The 23,752-nt window shown below is 40.8% G+C and overlaps 2 protein-coding genes across 2 annotated transcripts; both read left to right on the top strand.

Moving 5' to 3' along the window:
• Positions 1-163: 163 nt before the first annotated feature.
• synpo2la (synaptopodin 2-like a) lies at positions 164-13,822 on the top strand. Its single transcript, XM_042502794.2, has 4 exons — positions 164-565; positions 5,322-5,473; positions 5,782-6,500; positions 8,894-13,822. Exons 1-4 carry the CDS (start codon positions 464-466, stop codon positions 11,533-11,535), a joined length of 3,615 nt encoding a protein of 1,204 aa, XP_042358728.2. The 5' UTR covers positions 164-463; the 3' UTR covers positions 11,536-13,822.
• Positions 13,823-17,899: 4,077 nt separating this feature from the next.
• myoz1a (myozenin 1a) lies at positions 17,900-23,636 on the top strand. The gene is made up of 6 exons (XM_042502493.2): positions 17,900-18,134; positions 19,969-20,055; positions 20,663-20,850; positions 21,339-21,618; positions 22,598-22,763; positions 22,847-23,636. The coding sequence occupies exons 2-6, from the start codon at positions 19,971-19,973 to the stop codon at positions 23,076-23,078; spliced, it is 951 nt and encodes a 316-aa protein (XP_042358427.1). The 5' UTR covers positions 17,900-18,134; positions 19,969-19,970; the 3' UTR covers positions 23,079-23,636.
• Positions 23,637-23,752: the final 116 nt, after the last annotated feature.

Here is a 23,752-nt window from a genome sequence, read left to right as displayed (position 1 = left end):
CTATTTTTGGAGGGGCTATCAGCGACCCGGTGGCATAGGTCTGAGTGACAGGACAAGTGTTGCGTTGGACCCTCCCCTCGCTCATTTGGGGCAGGCATTCCTCAGCGTAAGCACACACAGACCCCCCTCCTTCCATCATATTTCTCTCTCCCTCTCCCCCTCTCTCTCCTCTTGCTGTGATGGTTGGCCCACTCTGGGTATGGGTGGGCGCACAGGAGAGTGTGTGTGCATGTGTGTGTGTTCAGGTGTGAGCGTCGGCCTTGAAGCTGGACTCAGAAAGAAGTCAGCGTTCGGACAGTGTGGCAGGCAAAGAGCACGTCAGAGCTCGCTCAGGGGGCCCTGACTGCTGACCATGGGGCCAACGCACTGAGGGCCCCCCAGATGAAAATATAGGAACCAAAGAGGAGCAGAAAATAACCAAGAAAAAGAAGAAAAGCTTAAAGAAGACAAAAAAAGCAGAACAATGGTTGCAGAGGAAGTGATCATTACATTGTCCGGTGGAGCGCCATGGGGCTTTCGTCTCCAGGGAGGCGTGGAACATCAGAAACCACTCCAGGTGGCTAAGGTAAGGCGGGTCACGCAGCAGGTTGGACAGAAGCAGTCATTTCATGGTTTGCTAAGTGGAAAGAAGAAAACTATCGTTAGATTCAACAGCTGCAGTAAAGAGAAGTGAAACATCAGCTGGGATATATCAGGTGGAGATTTAAGAAGCTGTGAACAAAGTCGAAATGGAATATTGGCTGTGATGCAGGTTGGTTTGGGGCCTGAATATGAGTCATCATCTTGTTTGAGAGTGGTCTTCATGCAGAGGCGCACCAATGATTGATCAGGTGAACTTTACACTTCAAGTTCAGCTGTGAATGTAGGGCAACCTGGTCGCATATCTTCCGATGTATGCTGCTTCTCTTATTGAACTGCATAAAGCTCAAAGCTGTGTGTGACACTGACAAGAAAGTCTGAACTGTTTTTTGAGCTACCTGCTGGCACTGTTCTTTGAGCAGTAAAATATGCAAAATATAGAAGATATGGGGTACCTTGAGGTCATTTTTGAATTTAATTTGTCTTGTGTGAAGCTGGATGTGACACATCGTTCACCCATGACCATGTGTTGATTTGCCCACCTCAACAAGCATGTTTCCACTACGTCATACTTCAAGTAAGAAAGTCAAATCACTCCAGCCATGCTTGGTCATGTTTAAGCTGGCAGGTTACTTGAGATCTATCTAGAAACCTATAGGCGAGGTATGAACATCACAAAAGTCTGAATATAGGTCAGTTCTTGAAATCCGTGCGACTGGCCAGACTCAGGCAAGACTCAGGCCACATGGTTGTCTGTGATCAAATACTGATAATAAATTTCTTTGTGAGAGTTACAGACTACTTTTATGGATCCTCTTGTATGACGAAGTTCACTGAAATAAAATGTTAATTGGGTAAAGGAAATATTTAACCTTACGACTCTCAGCTCGTTTTACTCCGCTAAAGCAAATTCTTCATGGACAAGAATTTGGTGACCACATTTGGCACTGGTGGAGCAGTCCAGATTTGAATCTTGATCTCCATTTGAGAAAGCACTGCTTGAAATGTAAGCCAAAGGAGAATATAAACTGGATAAAAGGATTAATTAGGCTTTCAAGATGAAAAAAACAGCACCTCTGAAAGATAAAGCTGAAAATGGTTAAAAAATAAATACAAAATAACAGTACAAACTCAGATAAAGTTGTAGTCACATTTCTGACTTCATATTGATCCTTTGCTGTTTGTTTTGAGTCAGTGACGTCATCATCATCTGTCACATGAGTAAAAATCCGATCCCCAGTCGTCGCTCTATCAGTCCTCCTGCTTAAAAGAAACTTGGACCAACTATTTCCTCCATGAAATCTTTTCGTAGAGATATCTTATTTCTGGATATGATGTTTAAAGTTTTAATACACCTGCACACACACATGCATACATGCACATATGCACTCAGGATGCATATCCACACACATTTTCAATATCTGTTGACTGAGCAAACCTACATTTTAAGGTGACTATTTCTGGTTGAGAAGCGGCAGGTCACGAGGTCAGCCAAGGTGTGCGTTTCAGCTCAGTGCTCAAAAATTAACCTCATACACTATTTTTAAACATGAACACGAACAGTATCTCACTGCTTGGAGAGGAACATTAAACTTCTGTCCGTAGGTTCATGCTTAAGGAAAATCCTTATTGCTAAACCGCTGTTATACTTCATATTGTTCTTATTCAGACACCACAAGCTCTAAATAAATGACCATGAGAGAGAAACTAACTTGCTTTTTGTTTTTTGACATTCTATTCATCAAGTACATTTGTCTTAAACCTTTCTTATCCATATCGTCATAAATGCCTAAGACAGTCATTGGATTGCTTTTACATAATGTACCTCTATCACGCACAATTATGTTAAACTAAAGGTTATTACAATAATCCTCATTGGATAAAGGAAATGTTTCCTCTCAGACAGTGGCCCATCCAAGAGGGGGACCGGGGGGTCTATGGCCATCCTAATATGATTTGTGCCTCACTGAGCGAAAGTAATTGAAGACATTACTGCTTTTAAGAGGCTGAAGAACACTCATTATTTTGGCTAGTGCAAAGATAGCGATATCTTGTCAAACTAGAAAACCTAAGGCATCCATTGCAACTGATTATGTTGGCAAAGCTTGTTGTTATGAGAGATAAATAATGACTCAAAATGTGGACTGAATTTTAGTGCAGGAACAACAGGCAAGGCCACTTTCAAAGGGCTCCGTTGAACTCACCTCAAGATATCTGAATGAAAATGGGTTCTATGTTTACCCACAAGTTTCCCCTAAACTTGAGAGGGTTTGTGCCCAATAAATGTTATGTTCCATATTATTAATATACTCCCTCCAATTAAAGGTGTATATTTGTTTTGTTTTTTTTCAACCAGCCTATTTGAACATCAATTTATCACCTAACATGCATAGATACATAACACATTATAAAAGGGTCATTGTGAAACCCAAAATGTTAACTGGCATCAGTTTTTTCGTGTAGAATAATTCGTGACATTAACTGTAAAATAAGAACTGAAGTATAACAGTATGCGATTTCTTAACTCTCATATTGACATCATTTTCAATTGGCCTATAAACGTTAAGAGCATAATTGAATTCCTAAAAATCAAGTGATGGATTTTGGTTTTGGTGGAAAATTTCTGGGGGGAACCACTGCTTACAGACCTCGCAAGTTCTTTATAGTAAGACTTATCTCGCAAAGATTGCTGTTTGCCAGCCAAAGGGGAATGTTTACCAGTTAAAAGGCTAATTTTGGTTTGTCTGTGAGAAAAAAATGTGCTCAAGGTAACAGAGACAATTCCCATAATCATAAAACAACCACTTCTTTTAGACAGTATTTAGCGTCTTAAGAATGTTAACTCTTTAAAATATGAATCCTACATGTAGTTGACTTGTGCAGAATGTACACAGAGCCACAGGACAACAAATCACCTTTATGGCAGTGGACGACAGCTGCTTCTGTTTGACCATCCAAAACAGAGTGCTCCTTCACCCCAGAGAGCAGGACGGAGTAATCTTGTCAGGTCTCATGGTATACCGTCCCTAACAGGTGGAGCGGTCTGGGGCTGCACTGAAAGAGCTGGTGTGTCAGTGCTGGGTTTGTGCCTGTGGGGGTGCATGTGCATGTCTGTGCGTTTATTTATGTGAGTTTGTGTATTTTTGTATCAGTCCGTGTGGCCTGTGTGTGTGTAAGAACATGTAAGGGTATTATAACTGTTATGACTTGCAACCACAAGGTGACTGACTGACTGAATGAATAACTGACATCCCGCACCACAAGCAGGCACAGACCACTTAGGAAGGCTTAGCTAAATGCGGATGTGAGATTTTATTACAGGCAAGTTACCAGAATAGCTGTAAAGAAAACTTATTAGGCCAACCGATGAAACGCTTCCTTATCTCTGAAATCTTACAAACAATATTCTTTTCGTACGTGAGAGTGCCCACACAGAGTGCAATCAACATTGCAGTAGTTTGAAAATCTTCAAACATCTGCTTTGAATTTATTATAGGACATGTTAACGTGGCCTGCATAGACCTGAGGCAATTTAAGGTGGGCATAAAGCCATGGTCTTGACAGACCTCGGGCACAAATAGCAAAGCACCAAATGAAGATGGCTGCTGGCTGGCATTTCCATGTTAAAGTGTGTATGAGTGCCCCACTTGAGCTGCAATATGTGGCATATGTCGGCAGCAAGATCGAGCTGTCAGGACAAAAGCTGCTCTCTGTCAGTCACTGTCACAAACAAAGACAAGACTAAGACCATGGCTTGGTCATGATTTTGCTTTCTATGCTTGCAGTTACACAAGACAAAAATACCATTCTGAGGAAAATACAGTATTTAAATAGCAGTGAACGAGAGACAGAACAATTGTGTTCTGTTTTTACCAGTTGTCTTAAAATCCTCTTTTAAGTATCTACTGTTCATCACAGCTCTTTGAACCAAAGCTGTAGACGTGGGACTTGAACTTAAGTTACAAGTTGCAGTTGGTATAATAAAATCCTGGAACAAGAGGATATAAATACCAATAACAAAGAACCAAGAAGGGTACGTACTGTATGCCCTTCCATTAAATTGTCAGCTGAAAGCCTTGGGCTTCTCCTGAAGGCCTTGACTTGACTTGAGCTGTGCCCCTGAGACATATAAAGGCCCAGGGCACACTGCAGGTGTGATCAGCACGTGTCGGCAACCTTGCTGAACTGCTGCGTCTTACACGCTTGCGGCGTTCACACTGGCAGCATTGTTGCTGTGACACTGCTGCAGAGCTGTCTGCTGCTATGAATACTGTATTCTCACAGTTATAAGCACATATTTCACTCATTACTGAAGATGTGCGAGCTCCTGCATTGTTAACAACATGGTCCTGCAAATAGTTCATAATAAAAAGCCTTGTGTCAACAACCGAAGGGATTCTGTTACAGAAATGCTGGGCTTTTATTTTGAAAGAGAAACAGGAAAGATTGATTGAAACAGATAAATTTGTATTTCCTCATGTCTGTGACAAAGACATTGAAATTGTAGTAAAGGGTGGTATAGGGTTTGTCTATGCTGATTAAAAAAAACAAATGGCGAGACATAATTTCTCGAGATCTGTCACAGCTGAGAAGCAGCTGAGACAGTCTTGAGCAGCGCTGCTCTCCCTTCATACCAAAAATATTTTATGATATAGCCAATCAAGACTCAACATTTTTGCAACTTTATCAATCATCAGTTATTGTCAATTGTCATCAATTGTATCTTTTTTTTACTTGCGCAGGTGCGTAAACGCAGCAAGGCATGCAGGGCTGGGCTTCGGGAGGCTGATGAACTGGTATCCATCAACGATCAGCCATGTGGAACGCTATCCCATGCCCAGGCCATGGACCTCATTGACAGCTCCCCTGGGATATTACATATTCGGGTCAAAAGGTCAGAGGAACAAAAGAATTATTCTCTTACTAGTGATAAACCATCATCAACCAATCATAATTGGGTAAGAAAAAATTATATCATGCTCACATCAAAGACTCATGTCTGAGACAAAACATGCACCATTTAAAATGTTCAAACACATTTTCGACTGCACATTACACAAAATATTTCATATATAGGGCTAAGAAATGTTTCTGCTGCTTGTGCTAAGACACACTCACTGTAAGGGACATTATGTGCTAATATCGCATCTAACTGCACTCATGTGGCTCCATTAATATTTTAAACCCTCCTCTTCTTTGCAGGGTGCCTGCTGGATTTCAGTCCGTGGTTCTTGTGACCCGTGCCCCATCTCCCCGCATAGACAAAGAGTACCGCGCTGCTCTGCGTGCCATGTCACCCAACAGCCCCCACCATGCACCTGTGCGTGAGGTCCACCGTAGCCGCTCCTCCATAACCAGTGGCTTGACATCTCCACCTGGTAGTGAGGCGTACTATGGCGAGACTGACAGTGATGCAGATGTGGCAGGCTACGAGAGGCAGCGCCGGCAGAAACGCCGAAGCCCCAGCAACTCCAACCCAGGAAAACCAATGGGAAGAACATCCCCTGAGGGCGGGGAGACGTCCGAGATGAGCGGCTATGACAGTGCTCCAGATGCACAAGTTTTCCCCAGTTTGTTGGATGGACGTGGGGGAGATGGAAATGGAGAGGGGGGGCTGCCGGGGGTGGCACGGAGGGAGGTGATTTACCAGCCTCCTGGTCCAGGAATGTGGTCCTCCCAGACATCCACTGAGACCTCCTCCATCATCTCCTCAGCAGATGACCAGGGGCCACGGGATGGAGGGCAAGAGGAGGATAGCGGCTTTCTAGAGCCAGCCAATGTGCCACTGGTGTCCCCTGAGAGGGCAAAGGAGGCCCTGATGCTGAGCTCCCGCAGCCAGCTAGTGCCCATGGTGGGTCCTGTGAATAATCCCATTGATGAGGAGCTCACAACAACCTACATGGAAAAGGCCAAACAAGCCAGTAAGTACAGCTGAGAAACAACAAAGACAGAAAAGCCAGTGCTTCACATGGGTTCTCCAAGTTTATGTGCACATTCCTGATAAAAGTCACTGGTTGGTTTAAAAGTCATAAAACTTTTTCTAAAAACACATAAATATAAGTCATTGAGTTTTTTAATCTTATAGATACAGAGTCCTCATATTTTTATATTTTCTCAAGGATGCTCTTTTTTATACAGTTTTTATGCTATATTTCATGTACTCTTTCTATGTGCCATCTGCTTTTCAGCACAGAAATACATCACTTTAGTTAAGATAGGTTGATCTCCTCCATTCCCATATGCAGGGACAGAAGTTCTCTTACAGCTTTCTATGCCAGCATGATATTGACTTTTCTAAGAAGAGATTAGATGTACAGTACATTCCTTTGTTGCAGCTCAAGACAAATATACCCCTGAACCTCCCAGAGAAAACCCTAGATATTTGTAGAGTTCAACAGTAAGTTCAAGTTTTCACACCTTGAACACCGAACTGATAATATCACCACACAGCCTTCTTTGTTCACAACTAAACCAAAATCTAAACCACACCTCCATAAAAGTAACAGCCCTTTAGAAACTTTAGAACTGTGTCAGCAAATGGTAAACTTTTGTAACAAGTTTGTTCTGCTTGAAAATACGCATTTTCAAAATTCATCCTACAAAATTCAAATTGGCACATGTATGATGTACCAATAGGAAAAGTGTTGATCTTAATTCAAATTTAGTCAAGAAAATCACTCAGTCACTTGATCTGACAGTCAATCACCATTACTAAATAAACATCCATAAACTGCTTTAAATGTGTACTATGCATGATCATCCTAAAAAACAAAATAAAAAATATAAAGACTCGTTCAAAAATGATCCTTCTCTCTCATCACTTTTATTTTTCTGCAGAAACCCTGCCCTCTGCCTGTATTTTCCTCTTATTTGGTTGTGTTTGGAACGTAACAAAGGCACAGCAAGTAGGTGACAGTGAGACTTTCTAAAATGGTAGCGACCAGGTGTCAGACCATAAGAGGCGCGCATTCAAGAAGCAGCCACAAAAATTGCAGCCACAGTGCAAAAACCTCTACAAATGTAGCAAGCTGAAACCCGAGCAGACAAAGCTGTGGTTGGCTTTCAATTTCATTGGGGATAATGTTTCCAAACAGTAGTGGACAACTCCTGCACAACATACATTTAAGGTTAATAGTCCATTGAGAGTGGGTGGCCTAAGCTAAAGCTGTTAAACAGAGCATGGCATGTACAATTTACTATATTTACCTCCAGTTATGTGTGTAAAAACCCCAGTGATCAACATGGAAGCACTGAAAAGCATCTCTAGCTGCTTTAAGGTATCAAGTACCAAAGCAGGGAAACTAATTTTGCTGCCCCTTTCTCCATATCTTCATTCTCTCGCCAATTCTCTAGCTGTGCTTTTGTTTTGATATTTTTACAACTTTAAGACAACATCACTCAGTAATCCTCCACTAACATGGATGATAAGATGATGTGTCACAAATATAAAAGGGAACAGTCTCCTTGACTGGTAGTTGAAGATTGTTTGTGTATCTAAAATGTCAGGAAGGAAGCTGATGTTTCACAGAGTTTGCTGATTATCATAAAGTGTCATTCAAGATACTGAGGGCTGAAAAGTCACACCATGGCTTACTGTTTTTCAGTTTACAAACTTTAAAGAAAGCTTACAAAAATACACTGATACAACAGAGTACTAATATCCTGTCAACAACTTGTCATCCTGTCCATCATCCATAATCAGCTGAGGAAAAGGACAGAGCAAGGCTATTTTAAGTCAATGGGCTGTTTAAAGAACTTAAATAAATTTACTGTTGTAAATCCCCCTTGCCATCACTGGGTGCAGGTTTTAAATTCCAATGTTCTACTTAGGGACCCTGTCCTAGACAAATTAAGAACCCCCTTCACGTGGCAGTGCATATTAGGATAACAGAATTAGGTTGCCTATGATAATCTTCTTAATACCATAACAAGTTAAAGCATATGTCGTGGCTACCCTTTGAAGTTCTCCTTCCAGTCACCTACGACATGCAACTTTCCAGAAGCTTGCAGATATTTCTAGTTAAGTGAGATGTCAGAGCACAGACTAATAATGTGCAAATTTATCCTTCACCCCAGCTAACGTGAGAAGCTGAAGGCTTGTCTGGAATTCTCCCGGAAATGCTCCTGTGGCACATTAAGAGATGGATGCCTGTTGAAGGCATATTGGTCAGGACAGGTTTAAATGCTCATATCAGAGTCAGTTCTTGGTTTAAAGGTTAAATGTAATAATTCAGACTTCTCTGACCTTACTGCAGTCCTTGTTTTATGCTAATGTGCAACTGTTCCTAATAGCAATGACTTTCATACCCTGCAGAACTGAACCGAGGGGATACTCAGCAAGACAAGCATGTTAAAGAAGCCAAAAGCAAGTGTCGAACAATTGCGTCCCTACTGACTGATGCTCCCAACCCCCACTCTAAGGGGGTACTGATGTTTAAGAAGAGGCGGCAGCGCTCCAAGAAGTACACTCTCACCAGTTTTGGTAGTGTGGATGAGGATAGGTGTCAGGACTCACAAGAGGAGGATGGGGTATTTCCTGGAAGTGAATCAGAGTTCGATGAGGATGGCTTCTCTTCTGTTCCTGATCCAACTTGGGATAGTGACACCTTGGATATTCTGGAGAAGAGGGCAACTGCAGGCACTGAAGGTCGCGGGGATGGGGCAGAGGATGCTCCAAGTCCAGGGTTGAGTGAAACTGCAGGCAAGGGCGCCCAGTTGTTTGAGCAGCAGAGAAAGAGGGCTGCTGAGCATGCCAAGAAGGTAGAGGCGGCACAACCTCAGGCTCCTCCACCATCTCATGTCCAGGGGCAGGCTCCAATGTTACATCCAGAGACACAACCACAGATACAACCACAGATACAGCCAAACCTCCAGTCTCAGCAGATAATATCAACTGGCCTTGTTACTATACAGCAAGAGCCATCTCAGGCTCCAGCTCCAGTTGCGGCCTATGGGATGTCTAATAGCGACCCATCCTACTCTGCAATTAGTACAGCTAGCATGATAATGTCACCTCCGCCTACAGCACCAAAACCAGCCACTCCCTCAGTGACGGTTCTGACCAGACCTGAACCACCAGCTGAAACACCATTACCAGAACTACCTGCCAGTAATGTTCTCAACAGAACAGCACGTCCTTTCACCCCTGGCTTCATCAGCATTCGAGCTGCAACCGCCCCTGTAACGTTCAGACCATCTGTCACAAAGACAAGCCAGCGTCCTGCCTCAACAGCTGTTGTGCCACCACCTTTCTCCACTGCTTCTGAACTAGCCATGAATGTTTCACCAGTAATGGCACAGCTGCCACCTGGTCCTCTGCCAGTGATCTCCCCACCATCCTTTGTACCTCAAGGTCCTTTGGCACCAGAAGCTCCTGTTACCTTTTATCCTCTGGCCGTCTCTAACTCTGTAGAGATGCTGCAGACATCACCACCAATAACTGCCACTAATCAGACTTCATTTGGAGCCGTGCCCCCAGTGTCTGTTCCCTCAATGCCCCTGGCTTCACAAATACCAATGGATCCAGCCCAAGCTCCTCCTGTATCTCAAATTCCTGGTTCACCTGACCCAGTTATACCAGTGTCTCCACTCCCAGTACCAGTTGCTCAACCACCTCCTCCTCAGTTTTCCATGGCGCCTGTAGCTACAGTGTCAGTAGTCTCTCAGCCAGAAGCTGTGGCTCCAACCCCTATTCCTGGTCCAACAGGTCGCACAGGAATCTTAATCGATGCTCGACGGCGTAGTGGCAAACCGAAACCTATGTTCAATGTTCCAGAGGTCAAGAAGAACTCCCCCAATCCTGAGCTATTGTCTATGGTGCAGAATCTGGATGACAGGTCAACCCGACACAAGCAAGGGCAATCTGAGGCTATCTATGATGATGTAGAGGAAGAGAGGGTTCGTGAGGCCAGCAGAGGGAGGGCGCCTCCCCCTGTGGCACCTAAGCCTCGGGTCATCCACGAAGCCCCGCAGTTTCTTCAGGCAGGGGGTAAGGGGGCCGAGCTGTTTGCCCGCAGGCAGACCCGCATGGGAATGTATGTAGTGGACACCCCACCGGAGACCCCTTACCAGCAGGAAGTGGCCTCACACAGTCCAGCCCAACACCTTGATTCCTCCCCCAATCCTTTCCATCTCTCTCAGTGGAAATACTCCCCAAATGTCCGTGCTCCTCCACCCATTGGGTATAACCCTCTCCTGGCCCCCACTATCCCGATAGGACCTCAGAGGAATTTGGGCCAGAAACCAGAAAGCAGGGGTAGAGGAGGATCCCAAAGAGAGGGCATCAAAGCTCTGGATTTCATGAGAAGGCAGCCATACCAGCTCAACTCTGCCATGTTCAACTATGGGGGTAGTGTCACTAATCTATCAGCTATGCCTTCTTATCAGGCTCAGAGGCAGCAGCAGGGTGACTACATATCAGCAACAATGGTGGGCAGCTCATTGACCCCACCAAAGCAGATCCCCATCAAAACAGCCCGTGTCTTTGAGGTCAAGCGATTCTCCACACCAACACCCATGTCAGCTCCCACCCTGACTCCCAAGGTCATTGCACCCCGCTCGGCCACCACTCTTGGAGAACGTTTGACTCATTCCGGCATGATCTCCCCACCTCTTGCTCCTTTCACTCCAACCCCAGCACCAGCCAGTGCACCAGCACCAGCCAGTGACCCAATACCATCTTCACCACCCACCCAACCAGCTGGACTGCCCAGCCTCCCAAAATTCTCTGCCACCCCTATTCCACACCCTGTGCCCCCATCAGTCCCTACACCTTACACTCCAGTATCATACAACAGCGGACTCCAGTCGGCCAAGCAGTTCCAGAGTGCTCCTGAGCTCAGTATCCTTGCCTCTTTGCCCCCACTCAAGACCACCGCACTTCAGGCGCCCAAACCACGTTTTGTAGCCACCAAGGGAGGCGTCCAGCCCCGTGTGTGGAGGCCTGGGGCAATGTGAACACCATTCACTACCACAGTTGGACATGTACTATTCATCTACTGATAAAATTGATGAATTTATCAACAACAATTCAGTTAAAATTGGTTCACTGTTTAAGTTAAAAAGGCCAAATACCGATTGGTTCCAGTTTCTCAAATGTGGCAATATTCTGCTTTTATCATCTTACATCATTGTTAATTGTATATCTTTGGGTTTAGGTTTTAAGAAATTATGATGGGCAACTTTCAAATCAATTCATTGATTATTAAATTCACATGAATGAATACAGGCAATCCTACACCATTAAAGGTTTAGTGTGTAGGATTTAGTGGCATCTAGTGGTGATGCTGCAGAACTTTTCCCTCATGCCAAGGTTGTATTACTACTGTAGTCAACACAGAGACGCAAACAGCCCTGTCTAGAGCCAGTGTTTGGTTTGTCTGTTTGGGCCACTGAACTATAGTGGACTCCTGGGAAGAGGACCTGCTACATATGTAGATATAAAGGGCTCATTGTAAAGTCATGAAAACAGAACTATTTCAGTTGAGATTATACACTTACAACAACATAGTTCTTAAAATTCTGTCCATTTTTGCCTGTATATCCCCTTAAATCCTGAAACACTGAGCCTTTAAATTAAAACTTAAATACAGCTGTAAACATATGATGGTGAAGTACCATAAGGTGACAAAATGATTCAGTTTAAAGTTTGAAATCCAGAAGCCAGTTAAGTTTTTGAAGTATGTTAGAACTTGAATAATGATAATAGATCATAAAAATCTATTTTCTGTTCAAAATGCTGCTCACATTTATTTTGCTGCCAACACATTTACTCACACATGTATCAGAGTGACATAACAATACTTGCACATACTGTATGCTGTGTAGTCCACCATATGCCTGTCCTGGGGGAGGTTTATGTAAGGCCTCTGGAGATCTCTTTCTACTAATTTAGCAGAAATGCTGTCTGAACAGAGCCTGTACTGAAATATTCTTTGAAACTTGAAATGTCTGAGAGATGCTGAAAATGAATAGTTGTGGTTTGGATCATAGGATTAAATCACTGAAGAAATATGTTGTAGTATGTTGACAGGTGGAGGATTATAATGCAAAAACAGCAGGCTTTTATCTATCTTTAAACAGTTACTTCTGTTATTCAGTACTTGTCCTACTAAATTATGTGCACCAAATGTTTTACTCTCTGTTTGTAGCATTGTCAAAAAGAAACCAATGATGACCTAGTCTCCTTGTCAAGTGGTTAAAATGACACATGATCATCTGAACATTGAAGATGTATTTAAATGCCTATGCTCACCTTGGAACTATCTGTGACGACAAGGTTTGGTCTTGGAAATGTTAGCGAGGTTGTGCCAAATACCTCTGCTCACTATAGCCGAAAAAGAAATGCTATCGTTTTTAGCATGGGTCACATTCAACAAGTTCCTGGGCTGTCACTGAATGTATACTTGTCACTGGATATCACAGCTTACTTTAGGCACACCAGAGCCTCCTTAGTATCCATGTGATCTTTGCAGATATATGTAAATTCTTAACTTTTATTAAACAAATAACACAGATGAAGGAATGTGTATTTCGTTTGATTAATTCTCAATTAATCCGAAGTGGTGCAAAGGGAAGTTGACTTACTGGGAGGCCCCAGAAATTTTTAAAAGACACAAGAAATGAGAGTGGCTGTGGAGGAGGATAAAGGCAGTATATACTGTAGGTAGGGCAGATGAATGAGGTAGTAGCTCATCATTTGTGAGCTACTAGGATTTATGGTTGAATTGTACATAGTTATGAAGTCCCACAGCCTGTAGTGAAGTTAACGGGGGATTGACGGGAAAGTTTGGTACCTGAAGTTTGTTTGTAAAGCTAAAGAAGCTAATGGAAAGACGCACAGAGGTTTCACCTTTAAACAGTACAATAGTTGGTACTGGTAAAATGGTAAGGATAAACATTAAATGGCTATTTACCTTAAAAGACTAGGTAACAAATAAGAAAGAAAGAAACGAATATGTGGATTTCAGTTGCGGAGCTCTTGGGGACATTTTTTTTTCTTTTTTTTTTTTTTTTTCCATTTTTAAATAAAATATCTCTTAAAGCTTTGTCTTTTTTTCATATTATGGCTACGAAAATAGAGTGTGGATATAGTAATGCTGAGGTGTAAAATATGATAAATGTGTCTGGATGTAGTTTGATTAAATAAAACATGTTAAAATGTTTGTTATTACTGCTGAGTAGAGGTTTATACTGACTAGGAAACAGAACATTTTTAGAGGAATAAAATCAGTTTTAAAAGCTCTCAAGTTGTCTAATGTCTAATTTTACACTACCACCTGCTGCTGGCTGTGTGATCCTGCTCTTCTATTTTAATGCACAATACATGCATGCATTTGATGATAATTGAGCAGTGCAATAACTGTAACTTTATATAAGGGATGCACGACAATATAGGCACGTCATCAAAATCGGCTAACATGCTTTTTTAAATGTTGCACACTGAATGAATATAACATAGCCTACATTAAAAAGCATTGTATTTCATGTCTCCATCTGCTAGTGGGCCATCACAATATGCATGTACAGTATATATACATACATACATATATACAGTATATGTTCATTCCACTACAGAAGAGACTTGATGACCACTAGAATTAGGTTGAGACAAAAAAGGGGATGTATTGGTTATTGGCCAAATATCATCTGTATCATAAAATGGAAATTATCAAGTAAAATACAAGTAGGACTCAAAATTGTACTTCAGTACGTTACTTAAGTAAATGTTCTTAGTTACTTTCCACCACTGGCAGTATTTGTCATAAGGAGGCTATTATGTCTGAACTTAGTTTCCAGAAATGAAAATTATCTTGCTAAATTAATCACCTGGCCAGTTGACAAATTGATTTTTCAAAGTTGTTGCCAGTTTCATGTTGGATCTTACACATAAACATCTTTTAGCAGTTAAGATGTAGAGAAAATCACAATATTCACAGTATTCAAATTGTAAAGGGGATAAATGTATATGATTAGAGGAAAATAATGACATCAAACTTTGTTAAATTTCTGGGGGTAATAAATAGTACAAGTGATTTGCAAATGTACAAGCAGTTTTAAGCTTTGTCACTAGAGGGTGCAAGGTTGAAAGATTTTATTTATTCATTTTTTTAGAGAAGAGAGAGATGGAGACAGAAAGAGTGAGAGACAGGGAGACAGAGACAGACAGAGAAAATAAGAGAGAGAGAGGGAGAGATTTGTAAAACAAACAAAAAAGACAGAACTTTGCTCCATTCTGCTTGGAGTCCTCACTTACCTCTGTATATGAATGGCTTTTTGAAATCCAGGCCGTTTTGTTCCCAGAGGACTTGGTGGGGTCTTCTTTATAAGGTCTGCAGAGAAAACTGAAAAAATGCTATTTCAGGACCTATTACAGGATTGTCAGCACATCATTAACGGACCCCTATTTACCCACTAAATCACTGGAAGGTGGCATAGCAGTTAGAGACTCTGCTGTTAACTGACAAAACACAAATCTATCAAAGCAAAGTGACCATGAGCAAAACACTTTGACTTTCTTTTTTAAAGAAAACTTTCAACATAGCATAAAAAAATAAAAAAATAGCACCAGAGCTCCACATTTAATAATCAAGCAGAAACGTGTGCACATACTTAAACTGTGGCATTCTGGATCGATTTTTAAAAGAGCTTTGTTCAAGAGGTGCATTTGTAATCTCAAAACTCTTGTTAATTAGAGTAACTTAATGTATGAAAAGTCATCTCTAGCCTTCCTGTGTTTAAAACATTTGCCACTGAGTGGTGCTGCAGAATCATCTGTGAGTGAGCGTGCAGTCAGAAGGGCATTTTGTTTCCAACCTCCACACTCACAGGGTGCCTATATATAGGGCTGTTAATATCCAAACATAAGATTATTTTTAGAGGAAATGACATTTAGGTCACTACTGTAATTAAGAATATGTTCTTAATTTAACTGATTTAAAAGATCACATAAAAAAACTGGCTTCTCAGCTTCTGGAATGTTTCTATATTAAGATGTATCAAAAAGCCCATGTACAGTGGTCTCTGTGGCACTTATGCATGAATCATATTATCATTTCTAGCAACAAAAATAGAAGTACACTGAGATAAGCCAGATAAATTATCAGATGAACAAGTTCTTCAAATCTCCTGATGAGGCTTTGACCCTGAATGACTCATCTTTCTCTTTAATCTAATATTTGGTTGGCACTTGATTTGACCTTTAAATATTTGCCCCAGAGATCTTCTGGAGAGGGGATAAGATTTTTTCTCAAAGGAATGAAAACTTGAAGAGGATGCGTGAAAACAAATGTATGATGAAAAACAGCCAAAAAGAAGCACATATAATGAAACCATATTTAACACTTTGAAACCTGGATCGTCATCGATTTTCTCGTGCTGCGCAGATAATTTCCACAAGTATTCCGGACACAAGTATTCCCCCCATTTTCACAAGTACCCACCCCCCCACCCCACCCCCCTTTTGTGTTAATTTTCAGGTAACTATCTTGTACTTTTTCCTTATTTCTTGCTAATTTGGAGGGTATTTTTTGTCTTCTTATTTCTGAAAGAATTGAACCAATATGCTCAGCTTTCAAAATGTGTTAAATTCAAACTGAGAAGGCCTTTGTACGTTGAGTATATAAAAGTGATTTGAGGGTGGATGATGTGTGGATGATATCCATATACTGTGGATCAGCAACTTATTTTTTTTATTTAAATAGAAGAACTACAGGAAAACATATTAATAACAACAAAAGCTGCACAAGTAGCTAGCCACATTTTCTATTTAACCGCAGTTCAACAGCACAAACTGAAAAACTCTCAGAGAAAGCTCTTGTCAGATTTAGCTGAGCCTGCAGACTCCCAACTCTAAGCTGAGCACTCATAAAAAGCCAAATCTCATTGAAGAACCTCAGGATTATGTTGTCTGCATGCTTAACTGGTGATCATCTCACAATTATGAAAATGTAATGTCATCTACTATCAGCACAATATTTATCAAAACTGCAGCAAAACTTGCTATGCTTTTTTAATGTAACAGATATTGATCAGTATATAGTTTACAATCCATGTTATACTTAATGTTAATGTTAATGTTTTCTAAAACTGAATTCACTCTGTATCTTATCTATTTATTCTGAAAGTTGATATGCTATTGATAGTTGCAAAAAGGAGAATTATTACAAGTCTGAATTAGATAAATGTGTAAAACCTGATACTACAATGTATCTCAGCAGTACACGGTGAGATATAGGATGATGAAACTATAAAGCCGAAATAAAAGATGGTGTATACATACTTATCGGATCTTTCTTGTTTTTTCTGTTATCTGTTCTTTATTTTTATTTTGAAAAGATGCAGTTTCTGTAGCGTTACAGAAAAAATAGCTGCCACTGATGGCAATACATTTTGGGGGTTTTAAAGGCCAGATGCACAATTATATTCTATAATTACACATACATTACACACGGTAGCTTTTAAGTCAATATTCTTAAGTTTGACTATTTTTAGACAAAGAAATTCCATAAAATGTAAGATATTTAATGTTTTCCAGTGTTTTATTTCCTGGTACTAAGGAAAAGGCTTTAAAACAACTTTTAGACCATTATGACTAAAAAGTTCTGCTGTTTTTTTGTGGCTAGTCAAAATTTGTATTTATATTTGACCAAATGGGTTGGGGACACAACTGGACACACGTCAGTATTTCTAAAATCCTGGCCACCACCCAAAACATGGATTTTTTTAATTTTTTTTTTTTACATGCATTCATGCTGCAATTCTTTAAAAGTTGTCAAGAATATACAAAGGATACTGCAAGACAAAAGACGTGCATTGTCTTTAATGGTCTTTGACCTTTGGGTGCTCTCCAGTGTTTCACATGTGTTTGCACAAGCTGTTCCTCCCATGCAAACATTGTTAGAGTGTCTGACAGCTCTGTGTCCACATGTCCATCATGTCCAGTCACATGACTGCTTCAGAGAAACTGAAAATGTGACAATCTGGTGTCAGGTTAGAGTAATGTCGAGAGTAAGGGAGCTCACTGTGTAACACAAACTGACATGGCCTTCATATACTCACATACAGCACTTAACCTTAAACCTGCTCTGTGCACTTGTGTGTACCCCAAACACACCCCAGAGTCCTTTGAGGTTATCATATAGCTGTTTTCTGTTCCCCCCGGTCTTTGCTACTAAATATAGGCTTCTGAACCATCTGTGAGAATGATTTTGTTCCCTTAATATCCTCATCAGCACTTTCAGCTGGCCAACAGAGGCCTCTCTCCCTGCCTTACCCCCCCCAATCCCTATTCATACTCCTAACCTCAACCTCCTCCTCCTCCTCCTGTCTTGACACCAACACTGCTGCCACCCACACCCCCAACCCTCTGGAAGATCTGCCATCAGAGTGTAGGGTGGGTTTGCACTTCCCGGGACCTGGGTCCAGCCATAGGGTCAGAGGCACTGAGGGATTTGTAAACTTGCGATCCAGATCACCAGAATTGAGCCCTGGGTCTCGTCTTCTCTGTTTGGTATTTATAGGTCTGTCTCTCCTCCCAGGATAACAACAAAAACCCGGTGAGTGGATCTGCATCCCATCGGTGTGCTTTGTTCTACTAAAACAGTTTAAATTCTGGCTACTACAAAACTGGGGAGAGGAAATAAAGATGTGCAACATGTTTGCAAACATACTTTCTGCAGGTTGTGCAGCAGGAAAAAAAATTGAAGAGGAGCTCAACAACTCAGTAAATCAGATTAATATTTTGCTTTTGATGAGAATGCTTGATTCTACTGATGATTTCAGTAAAATGGCTCTGGAAGTCACTTTGCTGCTTTTAGATTTTCTTAGTACGTCTTAAAATGACCAAAGGAATGGGTGAATGTGCTGACCATCCCTCTCAGTGGGCGTTGCAGAGATTTTATATGGTGTTACCAAGCCCTAACAGGGGGGTGGAAAATCTGAGCGCAAGGGGTCCCTAGGCCTGTAATTATTTAAGGCAACTTAAACTGTGTCCAAAATCCTACTCGTTAACATCCACAACTTCTCCAGATCTCACTCGTGTTTTGACGGAGGTTCAAACATTCACTAAGAATTGTTCTGTGGAGGTGTGTATTGTGTCCTTAGGGTTGTGTCAAGCCCATTTGATAGTCGAATGACGCCACTACACGTCGCTAAAATGTCTTGGCTGGAAATTGTTTTTAAAAATAGCTGCAGTGGGTTGAGTTACAGTCAGTAGATGTGATGTTTTGCCTCTTGACTGGGCCTTAAAGAAACTGTTGAGAGCTAAAGGTGCTGATATGCATGTAGGGAGACAGAAAACTGTAAAATAAACACATAAGATAATGTAACCAACACTAGGGAGACACCAAAGGTTAAAGGAACTGTGGTTGTTAAAGTTAATATGTTTTAATGGTGAGTGATATCCCGACAGATGAGACAGAGGAAAGTATTACTCTCACTTCCCCCCCTACATGTTTGCATGCAAGCTGCAGATTTGGGAATATGATCAGACGCTATTTTATGATCCTGAGGCCTTCACTTTTACTGCATAGTACCATAATTAATTGATGACAAATTTTTGCCTGAACTACAGTGTGCTTTTGTTTATGTTGTCACATCTCATGTCCCCAAACAAAACAGAAAAACACATTAAGCTATACATTTCCTTCACGGCAGACATCTGCTTCACTGGGCAATGTAGGGAATCTGAGGCCACTGACATCCCCTTTGAACTTGAAAAATGAGCCCATGCCGTCTGTCCGATACATTCATGTCTCGTGGATTGACTTTCAGAGGTTGTTGATGGCTGTACGACACCTACAGTACAGCCTGTACTGTAGGTGTTGACGGTAAAGACTGATCTTGATAAGTTGAAGTGATGATCAAAGATAATCACAAAGCACTCCAAGCTTCTTTTAATTGTGTGAAATCTTAAAACTGCAGGAAGACCTCTTCAGTGCATTTCAGTATTTGTCTGAACCTGCAGCTGTGCAAATTTAGAGTCATATTACTGTCGATTAATTTTTTTGAATAGGAATCATGTTGTGAAATATAAAATTATTATAAAATCAAGACATCAAGCAAAATGGACTCAAATTTATGCACTGAAAACTTTTTTTTTGTTTTGTTTTTCTTTCAATGTCTTGTTTTGCTTTCATTTATTTTGTATTTAACATTATGACATAGAAACTATATTATTCATATTCATTTATAATTTAACAACAAGTTTTCTGAGGAAGTTTTGGCATTACTGAGTTCTTGTTTCTTGAAAGAAACAGGTTAACTTTCATTACTTTTATCACTGCTGAAAATCTCAGAGCAAATGTTCAGTTTTCTTTGAGTTTTTTTTCCAGTTTGTTTTTAACCCTAACAGTATTACTGCTTACTCCCTGTTTTTTCCTGAACTTCCAGCCATGCCTCTGGGAAAACCTGCCCCGCTAAACAAGCGGAAAAAGCCCACCAAGATCATAACTGACCTATCACATATCACTCAGGATGGTAAGGCTGACATGAAATTACATGAATATGAAACCAAATGTCTATATGTTCAGTACAGCTCTTTCATATAAACACATAAAACATAAATAGATGGATGATAGATGATAGGTACTGTAGGTGGGGAACTAATCTTACAGGATAGGTGAGGTTAAGTCTGCAGTACAAAAACATACAAAAACATAACATGAACAATACAAAAATAATTAACAGTAAATATATATGACCCTAGGTTGATTGTTCAATTAAAATAGTTATGTGTCTTCCCCATTAAGACTACTGTACATTTTTACCACTAACAGTCACTAAATGTCATCAAGTTGTAAGTTTAAAAAGTGTGAATCTTTAGTCTTAAGTTCTCTCTCTTCAAGCATAGAAATGCTTGAAAAGAGAGAATATGAGAAAATATTCTAGATGTCATCTTGTTAACACAAAGGCTGTGATGACTTTTTCTGTGATTCTTTTTACTTTTCAAGTTTGTTTTTGGCATGTCACTACAGAGACTACTAAATTTCTAAGTAACATTTAGTTTCCACATTAAGACATCTACATGTAATGCTTATGCTACATGCAATAAACAATGTAATTTGTTCGCACATCCCTTACCTAGAGTATGAGTCGGAGCCGGAGGCATCAGAGTTCGACCTGGGAACAAAGATCAGGACTCCCAAAGACATCATGCTGGAGGAGCTTTCGTTGATGAAAAACAAAGGATCCAAGATGTTCAAGATGAGGCAGCAGAGAGTGGAGAGGTTCATCTACGAGAACAACCCCGACGTCTTCAGCAGTGAGTCTATGGTGAGAGCACAGATGATGGAAGACACAAAATCAATTTTACTTAAGATATTTTGTTCTGTTTAATTTCAACCTTTATTTATAAATGCATTTATCTATTTTTCATATTTAACATTTACTTATTCTTTTATTTATACTTCCATTTATTAATTTATGTATTTTAGAATTTATTTTTTCTTTATTTAATTTCCATGTCTATGTAATAATACCTGTTTGTATTTATACATTTATGTATTATTTATCAATATATTTATTTTAATACTCCTGTATTTATTTAAACATTATTTATTTATTGAGATTTTCATTTTTTCATCTTCCATACTATAACTGTCTGGAAGAAAGTAAAGACATCAAATACATAATCAGGACTCACTGTCTTTAGTAACACTTGTCAGCTGTGACCTCAAGAAGATGAAACATGGCTAATTAGCAAACACAAATGAATGTGCTGTGTGGCGTATGATGAATTTTATTGATCACGTTTCTTTCAGGACAACCTCCAGAAGTTTGTCCCTGCTCTGGGAGGTCAGATGGGAGGTGACATGATAACTGTTGGTGGGCATTTTGTTAGCAAACAGACTGGACACCTGCATTTGGGAGCGATGCAGGCTGGAGGAGCCCCCGTGCCTCCTCCAAAGCCTGGAAGCAAAGGTGCAGGAGCAGGAGGAGCAGGAGGAGCAGGAGGTGCAGGAGGTGCAGGAGGAGTGGGTGGAGGCGACCAAGGGAAAGGTGGAAAAGGAGAAGGAGCGAGTGAGTGGTCTCCACTTAAAGGTTGGTATAATTTTTTTTCCATTTTATGGAGAATTCTGTTTTATGGTCCAGCACTTTTTAACCTTCGTTGTACTTTATATGGATTAAAGCAAACAGACAAGTTTGCTATATCTTATCATCATGAAGTAAATGTTGATTGCACAATGTAATGCCTGTGATGACTTAATTGGAGCTTTAACTGGATCCCATAGGCCTCGCTTTCGCTATGCAATTCTCTCTGCCACCAGGTACAAAAAAGGTTTGACAAACAGCAGGAAGTGCGTCAGCCATTGCGTAACAAAAACAGGAAGAGGATGGCTCTTTTTGGCGCCAACAATAATATCACTTGGAAATGCTAAAACGTTAAAAAAGGAAAAGTTAAAAAGTTACTTCCACTTCACACAAACTTTAGAGGTTTCTGTATTTTCTGTCATTTTTTTCACTTTGGATACAAAGTGACAAAACTTTGGTTGGAGTGTGGGATGTTTACTTATGAATGATGGTCTGTTTCAAGCCCTTGGCTCTCTGTATTATGAAGTACACTGCAGATGTGGAGTCCAGTTTTTGTCGCTATGGTGCACAAGAAGCAATGCGTTTTATGTCAACCAGCCAGAGATAAAGGGAGCAGGAAAGAGGTAGAGACCATAGTGATGGAGCAGCAGATAGGAATACTGTATGATAGAAGCTATGGCAGAAAATCCCAAAAAACATCAGAGAAATGTTTCTTACTCAGAGGAAGGATTAAAGGAAAAAAAAGGGAGGAGAGCACTCCTGGGTGTGGGAGATGCGGCAAGCTCACCTGCAGGCATGTGACATTAGGGCACATCACCAATGTTTGTGTAAATACTCACACATCTCCACAGGGGGGGGAACAAAAGCTCCATACTCCAGCTTTAAACCAGTGTACTGCTGAATTAAATTTTACAACTCAGTACTACTGAGTGCTACTGACTCCAGTCGACTGTATTTTATGCTCTTGTCACGGATGCTTTCTTCACAGGAGGTGGAAAGGGTGACGCATCCAAGAAGCTGATTGTTGTGAAGACATATGTGTCTCCATGGGAGAAGGCCATGAAGGGTGATGAAAATCTGATAGCCACTCTGAAAACTGGAATGCCTGGTCCCATTGTAAATAGGGATATGCGAAAGTACAAATGCTTCAACAGGTACTTCCCTCAAGGTCCGACTTTGTAGGTGCTTTGTGACAAACAGGAGCTTTATTTATAATCCATTCACCTTGCTTTGTTAGGTGTGCCATGCCCTTTGGCGGCTTCGAAAAGGCCAACCAGTTCTTGAAATTCCAGCTGCCAGAAACTGAAGCCAAACAGGAGCCTGAACCTGCAGTGGTGTACCAACAAGACATCGGCTGCCGGCCTTCCTTCAACCGCACTCCTATTGGCTGGGTGGGCAGCTGTGAGCCTGGCACTATTCACATGGAGACAGATGCTGTTCCCTTCGATGGAGAGACCGACGAGCTGTGAAAAATATTCATACTGTGATTACACTCACTGTTCACATGCATACACGCAAGCATGAATGCATGCACACACACACACAAAATAGATGAGCTTACAGTGAAATGTTATACTGATGATCTCTAAGTGTGGATGACTGAAAGCGTAAATGAAATGTGGTCTTCTTATTTTGCTCTATATTTGGTTGTAAAGCAAAAAAACAAGCTGTAGATGTCATGGGGGAAGAAACAGAAAAGTTTCTTTAAGTTCTTAGGTTGAGTTTAAACACTCAATTGGTCAGAAGAGTTTTTGTGCACGGTGAAAAGCTGCAGATTTTGCCAATGAGGAAAGAATGAAGTATGAAGGATTGATTTATGCTATGTTACTATTGTCTTGATGTCAACTCGTTACCATACTTGTTATTTCCCGGTGCCTTTTTTGTTGTTAAGATTCTTTGTTCATTTGTTGAGCTATAAAAAAACTATAAACCTGTCTAATTCACAGTGCATGCATTGAGTCATTTGCTGATCCATTAACCAACTGTAACAACACAGTTTCTCCACAATAAACATTTTCAAACTGTAAGTCCTCTTGCAGAGTGATTAATATGACAGCGGAAAACATTTTGTGCATGTGAAAATCCCTAAAATTAAAATTCCAATGGCCATATATATTTGTACACAAAGCAAACTAGGAAATAT

The sequence above is a fragment of the Plectropomus leopardus genome, chromosome 13 (genome assembly GCF_026936395.1).
Source record: "Plectropomus leopardus strain MGB_pleo_1.0 chromosome 13, ASM2693639v1, whole genome shotgun sequence".
NCBI classification, from domain to species: Eukaryota; Metazoa; Chordata; class Actinopteri; order Perciformes; family Serranidae; genus Plectropomus; species Plectropomus leopardus.
The sequence above is the reverse complement of the archived record's forward strand: the minus strand, read 5'-3'. Positions and strand labels throughout refer to the sequence as shown.

Excerpts from the sequence above, each read along its gene's own strand:
- synpo2la (XM_042502794.2), top strand. The coding sequence starts at position 464 with ATGGTTGCAGAGGAAGTGATCATTACATTGTCCGGTGGAGCGCCATGG. Across the intron at positions 5,474-5,781 it reads TTACATATTCGGGTCAAAAG|GGTGCCTGCTGGATTTCAGT; the intron begins GTCAGAGGAACA and ends TCTTCTTTGCAG. Across the intron at positions 6,501-8,893 it reads GGAAAAGGCCAAACAAGCCA|AACTGAACCGAGGGGATACT; the intron begins GTAAGTACAGCT and ends CATACCCTGCAG.
- myoz1a (XM_042502493.2), top strand. The coding sequence starts at position 19,971 with ATGCCTCTGGGAAAACCTGCCCCGCTAAACAAGCGGAAAAAGCCCACC. Across the intron at positions 20,851-21,338 it reads TCTTCAGCAGTGAGTCTATG|GACAACCTCCAGAAGTTTGT; the intron begins GTGAGAGCACAG and ends CGTTTCTTTCAG. Across the intron at positions 21,619-22,597 it reads TGAGTGGTCTCCACTTAAAG|GAGGTGGAAAGGGTGACGCA; the intron begins GTTGGTATAATT and ends CTTTCTTCACAG.